General features: G+C 35.7%; 1 protein-coding gene across 1 annotated transcript; it reads left to right on the top strand.

Annotated features, from left to right (window-relative positions):
- Positions 1 to 3108: 3108 nt before the first annotated feature.
- Positions 3109 to 13826, top strand: IBSP (integrin binding sialoprotein). The gene is made up of 6 exons (XM_004390139.2): positions 3109 to 3162; positions 3259 to 3309; positions 3405 to 3482; positions 8428 to 8490; positions 12398 to 12571; positions 13239 to 13826. The coding sequence occupies exons 1-6, from the start codon at positions 3109 to 3111 to the stop codon at positions 13782 to 13784; spliced, it is 966 nt and encodes a 321-aa protein (XP_004390196.1). The 3' UTR covers positions 13785 to 13826.
- The last annotated feature ends 2628 nt before the right edge of the window (positions 13827 to 16454 follow it).

Raw genomic sequence — 16454 nt, 5'->3', positions numbered from 1 at the left:
GTGAAAACTTGTATAATTATGAAAATTTTAGATGGTTAAATCTTTTGCTATTTATTTTAATTCAAATACAGTGTATTATTACATATATTCAGAACTCAAACTATTCATCTTCATCTAAACCTTCAATTAAATTCCACAATGCAAACCTCTTGGCACTAGAACCACGTTTCATGTGTATTCAACTAAGCCTGTGTCTTGAAAGAGCGCTGAAGTTTGGGGGTTTTCTGGTGAGAATATTCATTCTGACATCACCTTAACCATGACAGTGATTGGCTGTTGGAAGGCCAAGAACAGTTTATAGCCAGCAGGAGCAAGTGAATGAGTGAGTGAGAGAGCAGAGGAAATAGTAAATCTGTGTCTTCCCACTCCCTCCTGTGAATCTGCCTCTTCACTCCGGGACTGAAAAAGGGTAAGATTTCATATGATAGCTTCAATATCTCAAAATCAAATAATCTTAGCTTGGCTTTGAATTTTTTTTAATTTAAATATTGATGTTATTGATTGTGTAGAATAGCTATGTAACACTTACTTGTCCTTGAACTAGTATCTCAGATTTTAAATTCTTTCCAAATGGCTTAACTTGTTAACTTAAGCAAGTAAGTTAATATTGTGCACATAAACTAGAAAATTATGCCTCATGTTTTCTATCTCTGCACATCGTAGATAACTGTTTCCCCATTCTGATGCATCACGAGGGTCTGCCTGAAACACTCTTTTGCAATTCGCAGATCTGCCTAGATGTAGGCATATTTCCCCATAAGATTATACCTAATCTGTCTTTCAGTTATATACAATATCTTTTCAATATGTTCTATACCTGATTTCAAAGTGTTAACATCCTATAGCTCTAAAGTCAGTATGGAAAATAGATAGTTCTAGAGAATCAAATAATGTTGGTAGCTTATCATACTCTTCCCAATGAAAATATCTAATTAAATTCTTAAAACTATCCTTTTGGAATGTTTGAATGGCTGTCTGGGATAGTAGGGTCACTATAGAGGTCTTCGGTTTTGATGAATCACAAAGTAAATAAAATTGTTGCCTAAATAAATTACTTGGTTCCTTTAATATTATCCCTGTCATGTTTTCACTAGTTATTTTCATGGTTTGTTATGAGACATTTATGTAACCAAAACCCTTTCTACACTTCCATGTATTTAACAGTTTTTAACTCTTTAAAATAGTATAATTATTCCAGCACTTTTCAAGAAGCTGCAAATAGTGTTCCTATTTGCTGACGGGCTTAAACATGGGTGGCAAAGTTCAAAGCATTATACAAAGCACCCCAATAGCAGCTTCTTAGGCTGATGGGAGCCCTTCCAGGGCTTCTTTATCTTCTTATGGCCATCAAAAACTTTTATAACACACAGAAGACTGTGAGGAGAGCGTGGAGGTATCAAGATTGAAAGACTCACTCTGTCACATAAACAGGGTGTGACTTAGGACCAAAGATAGCATCTCCATGCCTCAAGCCCTAGTCTGTATAATGTTTATTTTAGTGGCAAGTACTCAATAAGGATGCAGTAAACCTTGGGTGTTGATGACAAAATGTAAAATCCACCCACCAGGTATAATATATGACACAAGTTTTGTACATTTTAAATATTACTTTTTGAAGTGTGCTTACAGAGAAATTGCCATCATCATTACATATTGCTTCCAAAATGTTGCCCAAGCTGTCACTATGTAAGAGAAAGCGGTCTCAGTTCAAAGTGTATGTAAATCTAAGTGGGTGGGTGTTATTAGGCTTTGAACCTCTATTAAAATAGATTTTTTAAATAGAATTTTATTAAGTAGTATAAAATTAAAGTAGAATAGGATTTCACTCTCTCTTTTTACTTACGAGGAATGTATGTGGACCTGAGGATCTTGCATGGTTGCAAATCCCAGGACTGTCCAATAACTATTCCCACTTGAATAATTGCATCTCAAAGCACAGTCACTGATGCCTGGAGTACCTGGGGGGAGAGCTGGAGGAGGAAAAGGGGCGTTAGAAACAGGAGTGGAAGAAAGTGGAGGAAAGAGGGGAGAATATGGAGTGGATGCTATAAATAGCAGTTTTCACCCCATTAGCCTTCAATTTTTCCATAGAACTGAAGCTACCAACTGTGCCTATCATCCTGACCCTGGATAGCCCTCAGTCCAGCCCATGATAGTCACCCTTACTAGTAGACAGGAAGCTTAAATTTGAGGAAATTTCCTCTGACATCCCAAGGTGAAACTCTGATGAATTCTTCTCATAGAATCATCTTTAGACATGATTGCTGGGTGCTCCATTCGATGAAGAATAGCACTTCACATGTTACAGATCATTTCAGAATAACATAAACCCCAACTATTCCGAGATAGTCCATAGGAAAATGTCATCTAGTCTCCAATTTACACATGAACTTTTAGCTCAAAACCTATAGATAAGCTGGAAACCGTGTGAAGGGTAATAAATCATACCCTTCATAAAAGCAATCCTTCCAATGTAATTGATTTCTGCTTCGTTTTTAGTTACAAACAAAGCATATAACTACACTAGTAATTTGATTCACTTAACTGGTATTCCTAAATCAATGCTATTGGAACTCCACTTTTCTCCCATTTTAAAGTACTTGATGCATTCAGAGTTTCTTGGCGCAATTCAAATGACCTTGCAATGACGGGTCACGGCAAATTAGTTAAAACCAAATATGGAACTTGAGATTACTCAGATGAGTAAAGTAAATCTTATACCACTTTAATGGAAGGAACAATTTTAAAACAAAAGCAGGAATTTGGTCTAAATTAATCAAAATTATAATTACACAGAAATTGCCAAAACCAAACAACCAAACCTATCACCACTGAGTTGATTCCAACTTATAGTGACCCTATAGCACAGAGTAGAACTGCCCCATAGGGTTTCCAAGGCTGAAAGTCTTTACGGAAACAGACTGCCACATCTTTCTCCCGTGGAGCAGCTGGTGGGGAGCAGTTGAATGCTTTAACTACTGCACACCAAGGCTCCTCACACACAAATTAAATACTTCATATTTGAGTATGAGAAAAAAAAGTTTTGCTTTTAGTTTTAATATTTATTAATCTTACTTCTTCATTAATTCCAGAAGCAATCCCACCAAAATGAAGACTGCCTTAATTTTGCTGAGCCTTTTGGGAGTGGCCTGTGCTTTCTCAGTAAGTTCTTTTATAGAATCTTTCATAGTAATTTCCATCTATGTCTTTTTTATGCAAAAGTAAAACTATGTAATAATGAAATGTTCTTTTAAACAGATGAAACATTTACATCGAAGAGCCAAATTAGAGGATTCTGAAGAAAATAGGGTAATTAATTTTAGCACACTTCTTTGGCCTGATTTCTTTAACTCTAGATTTATTGCACATTAAATGTGAATATCTCATTTATTTTGTTTATGCAGGTCTTTAAGTTCAGGCCACAGTATTATCTTTACAAGCATGCCTACTTTTATCCTCCTCTAAAACGATTTCCAGTTCTGGTGAGTATAAAGATCAATTTCTCTTCTCAACAGTCTACCATGACCTAATATATTATAAAAGGGATCAAATTTAAGTACAAGTCACCTAAATTCAACTGTCACTTAAATTCAGCCAGAAAGAGTGCTTACTACAAACAATTTGTTCTTAATATAAGCAAAATAAATTTGCTTCTAAGTTCTCTTTTAAGACCGACAGAGACAGAGATCATTTAGCCCAGTCTGGAATGATGTAATAAAGACAAAACATGTGGCCCATTGAGTGAAGCTATTTTGACTAAGACCAACCAAAACCAAACCAAACCCATTGCCAGTGAGTTGATTCCTGCTCATAGTGACCCTATAGGACAAAGTAGAACTGCCCCATAGTTTCCAAGGAGCGCCTCATGGATACAAACTGCTGACCTTTTGGTTAGCAGCCATAGCACTTAACCACTACACCACAAGAGTTTCCTTGACTAACTCATGACCAAAATTGAACAATTTATCAGTGGCTGTTAATTCAGTCAGTGATAAGGTCACTAACTGTCATGTTATAGTTGATTCAGGATTGTCATACAGCTATGTTTTACATCCAATAATTTAGAACTCTTTAATTGATAGGAAAAGAGTAAATTGACTTTGAAAACAACAGGGACCATTTTTTAAAAAATCCTTATAATCATTGGTGATTGTTGCAGAAAGTTTTTTGAACCTTTGACCTGTGTAGATAATTAGAGCAATAGAGGCACAGACTCCGATATTGACACTGCCGTATGTCATACGTTGGAACATAATTATAATGAAAGCACGGTTCAAGAACTGCAGAGGAAAGGGAGAAATTTATGAAATGAACTAAACAGTCTGTAAGAAAAACAAAATATCCCTTAAAATTGGTAAACAAAAAGAAGTCACCACTACAAATAACAGTTTCAGGTTTTTTCTGGGTTACATATGAAGAAAGCCTTTGAAAACTGGGTGTCAGTTTGTTGGTTTTAAATATACAACAACCCAAAATAGCACTATTTTTATTATTATACAGTTTGAGTTCAGGGCACCAATTATGCATCGTTTGAACTGAACTCCTGAGACAGTAAAAGCAGTGAGAATGTTGAAAATGATGCCTCAGCACAGTGGCTTGGCACAGTATTTACCGTATGTTGGCCTAACCAATCTCTAACTCATACAATGATAGGAAATGAAAATCTTAAAGTATTTCTAGCACTGTTATAATTATGGGGATCATGTGTGGCCACAGAAATATGAGCATAAAAGATACAATAGTTGTGGGTTCTTAGAATTGTCTCCCATTCTTTGGTCTACCTCAGGCCCATAAATAAATAGTGCTCACTTGAAAGTTTGCTTCCTTTTCATTCTTAAACTAAATGGAAATGGTAATAAACATAAGCTTCTGACTAGCCCCTCAACTTTCCTAAAACTTCAGATATTTAGAGATATCCCTACCCAGAAATTTTTACAGACATATATACATAGTCCAATTAAAATGCCATAATGAAAAGATATTAGGAGAGCAGGTTATATTTTATATTATTGATAGATTCAAAGTTTATGTATCTTTAAATGATCTTTAGTATGAAAATATTTACAAATTATACTCAAATAGGTCTACCTCAGCTAATAGAGAATTTGTAAATAAGATGTTGTTGTTTGCAGCTGTGTTGCTTCCAACCCATAGAGACACTATAGGACAGAATAGAACTGCCCTATATGATTTTCAAGGCTGTAATTTTTAGCGAGGCACACTGCCACATCTTTCTCCCGTGGAGCAGCGGGTGGGTTCTAACTACCGAACTTTCGGTTAGCAGCTGAGCACTGAACTATTGCACCACCAGGGATCCTTGTAAGCAAGAGAGTTATTTTAAAATAAAACCCAATAAAATATATTTCCTTATCCATCAGTCTGATCTAGTATTTATGATCTGTTCTCGTACTTTGCATAGTTTGATTTCCAGGAACTTTTTTCTTTACATGACTACGTATTTTCCATAGCTCTTTATTGTATATTCTCTTGCATATAATAAGCTAGGTATTTAGCGCCAAAGTTTTCACCCAAAAATGTATTAAGCCATTTTGGCTTTGAAGTTCATATTCTATTCAAACAAATTAGTGGTTATATACAATCATTTCTAAAATAGCAATTGGTGCTAATTATATTGATTGCAAAGCTATCAACAATCTACTATAGCTTATCTATCTGCTTGGCTACAGAAATAAACTTACAAATAAGCTTACCACTTTAAACATTTTTAATTGAGAAAATTGTTTCTTTATGAGTCAAATGATATTTGATTAGTGTTTGAACTCTTAAGAGGGCAGGAACTATATCGTATATACTTTTATCAACCTCATCCCACCTATCACAGTGCTAGATGCAGGGTAACTGCCTGTATTTACAACTTCATTTGTTGCTGCTACCCTCTCTCCAGTCCAGTATTTGGAATATATATTTTGGATTGAATAAACAGAGAGATAGAAGAAAGTGTAATGGTAAAAAAAACAATTTTATACATACACGAAAGACGTCTGGAAAAATCAGTGGGACTTAGTGACAAACTGGTAATAAAGGATAAATGAAAGAATTAGAAAAAGGGAAAATGTCAAGACTTCAAGTTATTTCATAAAGTTTTTAAATTGTTTTTACTGTAGACACTAATCAAAGAGTGATATGGTTGGGTTAGAAAGAAAGCAAGAGGAGAGGAAGTATGTAAAATGACTAAAAACATTCTCATTTTAAAAAGTAGCTCCGGCTGCATAAATATACTGTCCTCTGTATTTAACTAACAAATAAAAATAGTTTGAATATAATATTCTGCTCTATTCACCCTCTGGGCTAGGGAATAACCATGAAGTTTATGGCAGTGAAAGAGCAAGTCTAATTATCCTCTTTCGTCCCAAAGTTATTCTTGGCTCAAGGAGACAAGCATTCCCTTTCCTTGGGCAGCTGATGCGGCTACCTGAAAAATGAGTCCTGAACAAGACTGGGACATGAATGTTTTCTCATATAGGATCTCTGACCCTGAGGTTAGAAACCCTTCTGCAGATATATTTTCCAAATGTAGGGTTCTTAACTGGGTCATCAGAATCAAGGTAAAATTTGCAGGAAATGACAGAATCTTAATTTAGGTACCATTTGCATATCTGTTGCCTTTAGGAGTGGTTTTAGGAGAAAGGGAAGGAAAATCCAATTTAGATTATTATTGGGAGAAAGACGATGAATCTCCTCTACTGTCTTAAAGGCTCTGAAAACACGTTTAGATTTACATTTCCTTTTCAAAAAGTACCAAAACTCATTCAGTTATAATTAAACTTTTATATACAGAATCCTTGATTTGTTTTCATTTAGTACTGAGATATTTAAGGAAATGGTGCTGTATAAATTCCTAAGTGAGTATATGAATAAATTTTTCTCTTATATAACTTCCACCTCACTTGTATAGATTAACCTCACTCTAGGTATTACAGTCATGCATCGCATAACATCGGTTCGGGCAACGTACTACTGCATATACGTCCGTGGTCCCATAAGATTATAGTAGAGTTCAGAAATCCCAATCAGAGAACGAGACTTAGCAGACGTAATCGAACACAGCAAACGCAACAGCTTCTCACACGTAACATGTGTATCTCATGGCTCTTGTACACAGTCAGGTCCCGGGTTACAAACAAGATCCATTCCTAAGTCTATCTTTAAATTGAATTTGTAGATGAGTCGGAACAGGTACAAAAAAAAAAACATTGCCGACAAGTCGATTTCCACTCATAGCAACCCTGTAGAGCAGAGTAGAACTGCCCAATAGGGTTTGCAAGGCTGTAAATTTTTACGGAAGCAGACTGCCACATCTTTCTCTCAGGGAGTGGCTGGTGGGTTCCACCTGCTGGTTAGCAGCCAGAATGCTTAACCATTGTGCCACCAGGGGCTCCTTGGAGCAGGTACATATGGTTCTTATGAAGCGTCAGTTAGCCAAACGTTTGTCTTAGTATGTAATATATATTTTACTTTTCTATCCATATAAAACACTTAAACACTGCCAAACCAGGCAATGTTTCTATGAGAGTCACCAAGCAGTGCGTGCGTTCATTCTTACAAACCATTGTATGTATTTAACTCAAATTTTTAATGTAATAGGCTTTATGGCAGTCTGTTCTTAAATACGAGTTGTCTGTAAGTCGGACATTTGTAAGCTGGGAGTCGACTGCCTGTAGTATGGTGCCCGCGTAACTTCCAAATCACATAACGTCCTATTTCACAGACTGTATTGTGAACATTTAGTGACATATAACTGTAGTTTTAATTAGATTTAAAAGTACAATAAATTATATGTAAACTTAATTTCTTTAAATGAAATTCTAACTTAAATCACCTGGAGAAATTGTTATTTAAAAGAATCATCTGATAACTACATATATTTTATAATATGTCTAATCATCATTTCATTTATCTTTTATAAAGAAAATGAAACAGTATGATCTATGTCTTAGCCCCAGATCTGCCTTGAACTGTTTGGAGAAGTCACAGCTTTTCTAGACTTTGTATTCCTTCTCTGTAAAATAAAGAAATTGGACCAGATAATCCTCTTACTCAGAGTCAAACAATTTTATTATTCATTGCTCTAGTTTTTCCTATCAAAACGTTTCAACATCTTGGCAGTGCTTTGGGGGTTTAAAATGGGGTATCTAAATCTATATCTTGATGAGTAAAGTAGTTCTTTCTCTCTCACTTCATTTAACATATGCCCAATCTCATATCTTTCTCACATTAACATGAAACTTGTTCTAGGTAAATAAATCAACTAAGAAGGTAATTAGTCTGTACAAATATTTGTATGTATTTTATCATATTACAATCATCAGGAAAAATAATTGCTATTTAATATGTGCATGTGTGTGTGTGTGTACACGTGTGTGTATATATGTGTGTGTGTATATATATGTGTATACTGTTTTTTAGAGCAATAGTGACTCATCTGAAGAAAACGGAGATGGCAATAGTTCAGATGAGGAGGAAGAAGCGGTAAGAAATTTCTGCAGTCTTTTTCATAACAAACCATGGAGCACAACAAACAAATAGGAAACTAGTCTACTGTAGTCTGGAGTCAGCAAATAGCTGTTGCCAGCTCACCCACTGCCCACAGTCTTCTATTTTGGACAAGGAGTGTTATTTAAATTAGAATCAACTTAAATGACTTGTTTGGAACACTGTTGCAGTTTGGGGTTGAAGTGGAGCACAAACAAAAACAAAAACAGAAGTATTTCCATTTTAAGTGGAAAAAAAAGTGTAAATTCTTATAAAAGGTAATAGAAAATGTTTTTTATGCTTATGTGGATAGAACATGATAGTCAAAACCAAAACCAAACCCACTGCCGTCGAGTCGATTCCAACTCATAGCTACCCTCCAGGAACAGGGTAGAACTGCCCCATAAGGCTTCCAAAGCTGTAAATCTTTACAGAAGCAGACTGCCACATCTTTCTCCTGCCTAGCTGCTCATGAGTTCGAACCGACTATCTTTCAGTTAGCAGCCGAGTGCTTAACCACTGCACCATGACAGCTCCTAACATGATGGTGGAAGAAGAGTAAATAATAATCCTAAACTCAGTGCAATGTTGGTTTTATGGACCGAACTTAATAAAAATTTAATTTGCAGTTCAGTCATGTATAGGAAACTAATGGGCACAGCAGCCCAAAAGCAAAGATGAGAAGACAGGAAGGGACAGGAAAACTGTAAAAATGGAAACGGGGAACCTGGGATGGAGAAAGGGAGAATGTTGGCACATTGCGGGGTTGGCAACCAATGTCACAAAACAATTTGTGTATTAACTGTTTAATGAGAAACTAATTTGCTATGTAAACTTTCCCCTAAATCATAATTAAAAAAGAAAAAAAATTCAATTTGCTAGGTGAGTAGTATGTGAAAGTTAATGGTATAGCCTCTGTGATGTTATTTTGATTCATCTGCCTTTCTTGATCCATAGCGTAGGGTTGTTCTTTTTAATAGGAATTTCATATGCCTTTTTGTCTAACAGTAAAATTAATGTTCGTATAGAAATGCAAATATTCAAGATGTAAAAATAAATAATATGTAAGATAAAACTCTTCCTATATAGTACTACAAACTATTCAATGGCTAAATCACATCTATATATCTTAGAAAGTATGCTAACATCTTCATCAGTGACACTCTTGCCCAAGGAAATATACCGATTAGGATAAATTTTCCTGGATAGTCAAATATAGCTATTCACTGGTTTGGGAACCTTCTGAACTCAGGTATTTTAGGTGTTATTTATGAATGGACATTGGCAGTCAAAAATGGATCATGCATACACATCTGCTATCTTGAAAACAAAATGGTGTAGGAACTTTAAAGGCCATAAATTATTAGGTTGTTGTTTTATTTTTGTTTTTTTTTTAACCACAAAAGTAACATTTCCAGTACTATAATTTACTCTAATCACTTGAAGGAAGGCCCTACTGGAACAACAAGCCAGTACCAGGAAAAATGTCACCTACCAAATCTTACAAAATTTTGCTTGGATTTCCACATAGTAATCTTACAAAAGAACTAAGGTAATCCATTTAACTGCAGTTGTTTGCTGTAGAGTGATTGTAAAATTGCCTTGCCAATGAGATTTCCCAATTAGATTGCATACCCTTTTGACAACAGTTCTTCGTTAGTTGTGGGTGGTGGTTGGAGATGGAGAAAGATTAGGGCGCCTCTGGAAATTTCACAAAATGCATACACACCCAAACTTTTGCCAACAATTTATGGACATTTGTGGTCCTCCCAGAATTTATCGGCAAGTGTCCTATATCGCAGAAACTAGGGAGTTTAGGTTACAGTCTCTGCTTTTGGGAGAAACAACGTCTTATCCTGTTTTGTATCTCCTCACACTGCCTATCATAGTGCCTTATGGTAGGTACGTGTGGTACCTAATACACGTTTGGTGGTTTGATTTTGAAACTTCAGAGGAATAAATGCTCCATAGATCATTCTTTAAAAGTGAGAATAAAAAAGTACATGACTAAAACTGAATCTTCCATCTAAAGAAATTATGAAACCTCTTTTTTCCCCCATATCTTCCCTAAAATTCCATTGGTGATTCAGGTTGAGTACAGAGTCCCTAGTAACTGTGTTCACATAAGCAAATGAAATATGCTTAGGCATATTTTTTATTTTTTGATCATACATTTTGGAGCCCTGGTGGAGCAGTGGAGCCCACAGTGGTTAAGAGCTATGGCTGCTAGCCAAAAGGTTAGCAGTTCAAATCTACCAGCCACTCCTTGTAAACCCTATGGTGCATTTCTACTCTATCCTATAGGGTCGCTATGAGTCGGAATCGACTCGACTGCAATGGTTTTTTGTTGTTGTTGTTTGTTTTGGATCATACATTTTATCATTCTCCTAAACTATTCAACCTCACTTTATAAAATTTTTTATTGAAATATAATGTATATAACATAATTATCGTAAGTATACAGCTCATTGAATTTTCAAGAAACTGAACACACAAGTGTACCAGCACCCCCATCAAAAAGGCCTTGTACCTTGTGCTCCTTTCCGTTCAATAACCAACTTAATGGTTAACAGATATTATTTTTGCTTATTTCTGTATATTACATAGATGGAATCATACAGCATGTACTTTTTGTGCATGGCTCCTTCTGCTCTCAACTTCAGAAATTGATCTGTATTGTTCTGTAGTTACAGATCGTTCATTCTCATTGTCAGTAGTCTGTTCTGTGAATAATAACGTATTATTATTCTGTTGATGGGCATGTGGGTAATTTCGAAGTTCGGGTATTACAAATAGTGTTGTTATGAACATTCTAGTACTTCTGGTGCACATATACATTCATTTCTGTAGGGTATTTTACCTAGAAGTGAAATTTGTGAGTCAAAATATATACATACATTCAACCTTAGTAGACGTAGTCAAACAACGTTCCAAATCAGTTGTACTAATGTAAATTCCCACCATTAGTGCATGAGGGTTTCAGTTGATCCACATTCTCACTAACGCTTGTTTCTTTCAGTCCTTTTAGCCTTATCTACTGGGTTAATAGGGAGTCACTGGGTAACCCAAATGGTTAAGTGCTTGGCTACTAACCGAAAGGTTTGGTGGTTTGAATCCACCTAGAGGTGCCTCAGAAGAAAGGCCTGGCAATCTCCTTCTGAGAGGTCACCGCCACTAAAAATGTTATGGAGTACAGTTCTACTCTGACACACATAGTGTTGCCATGATTGAAATCGACTCACCAGAAACTGGTTTGGTTTTTGGTTTAGTGGGTTAATAAAGCTTTTTAAATCATTAATTATTGCTAATTTGTCTATTATAATAAGATATCTGAAACCTAGCATCCACCAACAAACTCACCTATTTTCCTTTTTAACTCATTGCAGGCAGGGCATCTGTAGACTAAGTATGTAGGAAAAGAAATGGTGTTTTAGGAGAAAACGTGGTGGTGGGAGATTGGGGCTCTAGTCCTCTAGTCATGACCCTGCCACTAGTGAACTGCCATCTATTTGATCTCATGCAAGTCATTTATCCCCTTGGACCTCAGATTTTGAAACAAGGGTACAGAACCCAACTAGTATATTTTACCTTACATAAGGCTAAGGAATGTATGGCATGGCAACATACAACCAGATGTGCAGAAATAATTATACAAATATTTTTGAATTGATAAAACAGAAAGCAGATCTAAAATACTCTGTGGTAAATATGATGAGATAACTTTGAATTGAGTTCTTAGAAGTGAGAAATGCAAAATGACATAAGGGACGGCAGAATTGTTACCTTTGGGTGATGAGCTGGCTCAGGGATACCAAGTTCTGTCCAATAATGGTTCACAACTCCAACAGATCTTGAATTATTTTCAGGTAAAAATAACTTTTCTTGCTACAAATATTTTCATTAGGAGTCTTCAAATGAAGAAGAAAACAATGAAGAGAATGAAGAGTCTAATGAAAATGAAGATGAAGAATCTGAGGCTGAGAACACTACGCCTTCTACTGCAACACCTGGCTATGGAGACGAGACCACACCCGGAACGGGGAGCATAGGGTTAGCCGCAATCCAACTTCCTGAGAAGGTAATAATTCGCCACTTAAATCGATTTTTATTTCTTTATGGAAGGTAAAGTTATCCAGACGCAGTACGCATAGTGTTTCATATCTTCACTAACTTGTTGACAAAGCAAGGTAGATTCAGTTTTCCTGTATACATATAAGAAAAGTTTTCTCAGGCAATGTCTCCTCTCCATGTTATTACACTGACTTTCTACATATACAGAAGACTGAAGACAATTATCTTAGAAATGAATAAAAGGTCCTGACAGAAGTGTGACCAGTTTGGTACAATTCCATTTCAGGGAAGAAGATTCCAAGATAGAAAAAGTGAGCAGAAAAGTGATAGGAAGCATCTCCCACACAAAAGGCTTATCAGGCACATTTTGTCCCCATCAAAACCCAGTAAAATGATTGCAACCAATATCACCAAACAATATGTGTATAAATTTTTGAATGAGAAATTAACTTGAGCTATAAACTTTCACCTAAAGCACAATAGAAAAAAAAAATGAAAATGATACTTGGAATTTTTAAAGCTCCATCAATTCTTTTGTAAATTATTTTGCTTTAGTTCAAAATTACATCTAGACTAAAGCAGTCAGTACAGGATACTATGTTGGATTAAGTGACGGTCTTAAGTTTAAATTTTTTCACACCTAGATTTGGATTCTTTCAAACTTTTCCTCACAGGCTGGTCATATAGGAAAAAAAGTTACCAAAAAGGAGGAAAGTGATGAAGAGGAAGAAGAGGAAGAGAATGAAAATGAAGAAAATGAAGCTGAAGTGGATGAAAATGAGCAAGGCATAAACGGTACCAGCACCAACAGCACAGATGCAGAGAATGGCAATGGTAGCAGTGGAGGAGACAATGGAGAAGAAGAAGGTGGAGAAGAAAGTGTCACCGAAGCCAATGCAGAAACAGCCACAATGACTGGAGAACAGGACAATGGCGGCGTGGAGACAACAACTTCTCCAAATGATGGGTTTGAGCCCACAACCCCACCACAGGAGATCTATGGGACCACAGCCTCACCATTTGGAGAGATCACCACCACTGGATATGAGGGCGAGTATGAACAGACAGGCACCAATGAATACGATAATGGATATGAAATCTATGAAAATGAGAATGGGGAACCTCGTGGCGACAATTACCGAGCTTATGAGGATGAGTACAGCTACTATAAAGGGCAGAGCTATGATGGCTATGGTCAGGATTATTACTACAACCAGTGAAGCTCAAGCCTGGGCTGAATTCATCCATTTTAGTGTTGTGTGTGGCTGCCATTTTCAAAGTTCAACTCAGGAAGGTGCAATGTAACAAGTGTTCGTATAATAATGTGGAATGGTGCTACTGTTCCAAAGTGTCTTTTCTGTAATTGCTTCTGTGAGTAATGGGCTTCTTGCTGCTTTCCCCTAGTATGTTATGGAAAGGTCATTGTAAAACAGGGCCATTTATTAAGTAGTAAACCAACCCATGTGATAGAGGTCCCTTGAATGTTTTGAGGTTGTAATTCTATAAATAGTATTTTTAACGTGTTTGCACTATTGCTAACTACTAAAACATACCTTCTGTGCAAGAAGTGATGCTAAGAAGAGATTCATTGACATTAATGGCACCATATACAATATATATGTAGTTCTTTAATAACACTACCTATCCAACACTGTATATTAGGTTTAATTATCATTCTTATGTATTTCTGTGTAAACATTATGTATATTCTATCAATGGATTATATTTCCAATAAAAATGCAATCCTTCAAATGTGTTATAATTAAGAAGAAAAATGGAAAAGGGAGGAAACAAATGGATGACAAGTCAGATAAAGGACTGAAAGCTCATTCCCACTATGGTTTGCAACTCAAAATAATTATACACTTTTTTATTTTAAATAAATCAACATTTTGCAATGCTTATGGCCAGAATCAGCCATATACATCAGGGGAATAAATGACTCCTGCTTAGGGTTGCCAGATTTAGCAAACAGAACTACAGGATGCCTACTTAAAATTGAATGTCAGATAAGCAATGAGTAATTTTTTTCTGTATAAGTATGCCCCATGCAATATTTGGCTACTGTGAAATAGTTGGAATATACTTAGACTAAAAAATTATTTATTATTTATTGGAAAATCAAATTTCATGGAGTATCCTCTATTTTATTTGACAATCCTATTCCTACTTGTTTAGATTTGAGGAGAGGTCAAGAGTTGGAGTGAGGTAGAAAAGCTCTTATGCACACATACACACACACACAACACAGACAGACACTAAAGAGGGCTGATATACAAAGCCTCAAAAGCAAGTTACGCTTATAATAAAAATCTGAAAGCAAATTTTCAGAAGGAAGTAGTGAGGGAAAGTAGATAGTGGGATGGAGCAAGAAGAGCAAGAATTCATTCATCTTTTTATTTAATTAATTTATAAAATGTATGGAGCATCCAGTATGGAAACAGTCAGTATTTAGACATGGAAACTACAAAAAGGAAGAACACTGTCCTCAGAATAATTTTCATCTGATAACTAGCTGTTATAAGGGCTTTACATGTGTCAGCTCATTGTTCCCTAACTTTTTATTTTACAAAATATCAAGCCTTCAGAAAAATTGAAAGACTAGTACATGAGCACCTTTATTATACCTTTCAGTTAGTTTCACCTATGGTTAACATTTTGCCATGTTTACATTATCTCTCTCTATTTCTGTGTGCCTTTCTTCATATAGCTATACTTTCCTGTCAAACCATTGAAAACACCATGACTTCATGATGCTTCAGCCCTAAATAACGTCAGCATTTAGTATAAGAACAAAGAAGTCTCCTATATACCCAAAATATCATCATTCTCAAGAATTTGACATAGATACAATAGTATTTTCTAATATAGCATCCATATTACAAATTTCTCAATTATATCAGTAACATCCTTCATTGTTAGCACCTTTAATTCTCACAAAACTCTATGAGGTAGATGTTTTTGTTATCTGCCATTTTATTGACAGAGGAACAGAGAGTTTACCCAGGTTGCTCAAGGTCACAAGCAGCAAAGCTGGGATTTGAACAAAGGCAGCCTGGCTTTAGAATTTTTGCAGTTTGCCATTATGCACTATTCATTAGCTTATATTCATCAGTATTGAATGCCTGAGCTGTTGGTGGACAGGAAATCTCTAATGATGAAAACATTGTTGGAAAATAAGCCTTGTCCTAAATTACAACTTGCTTAGAACCAGCCATGTTTTATGACTTGAGCCCTAAAGAACATTTCCTAAAACAAGGATATTCTCTTATTTTTGGTATATATTTCCATATAGGCAGCTTGGTATTGTGCAAAATACATGAGCTCTGAAGTTAGACAGGCTTGAATAATGGTTTTATTGAGAGTAAATTAATTTACTTTTCTAGTCTTCTTCATCTCCTATATGAGAATAGAGACTTGTTCAGAGTCTGGCTCAGGATCATCATATTTCTCATCTCTCCTTCCATTCCCCATCTTAACATTTAACACTAGTACATCCAAACGTAACGGAATTCACTGGTCATAAAAAGTTTTTTGGGAACCAACAAAACATTTTTTCTTTGTCCTCATGCATCTTTGTAAAACAGAAAGTTTTGATGAAACTAAGGCCTTGGGACTAGTGTGCTCAATATTGCTTATGAGGCATTACACATAATCTTAACTATGCATCTATCACAAACTATCTGAATATATTCTAGAATCATCAAATATTAGATTTGGAAAGGATCTTTGAAGCCTAGGAAGTTTATTTATTAATGTTCAGAAGTTATTCATTTTTATATAGTAAGATTGGTTAATCATTTCCTTTATGGCTTCTTCCTTTCCTTTTGACATATGTAATGTGGGTGTCCATTCCCCACTGACCTACCTCAGGGACATGAGCTAGCTTA

Source organism: Trichechus manatus, unplaced genomic scaffold, assembly GCF_000243295.1.
Source record: "Trichechus manatus latirostris isolate Lorelei unplaced genomic scaffold, TriManLat1.0 scaffold00286, whole genome shotgun sequence".
NCBI classification, from domain to species: Eukaryota; Metazoa; Chordata; class Mammalia; order Sirenia; family Trichechidae; genus Trichechus; species Trichechus manatus.
This window is presented reverse-complemented; position numbering and strand designations above follow the sequence as displayed.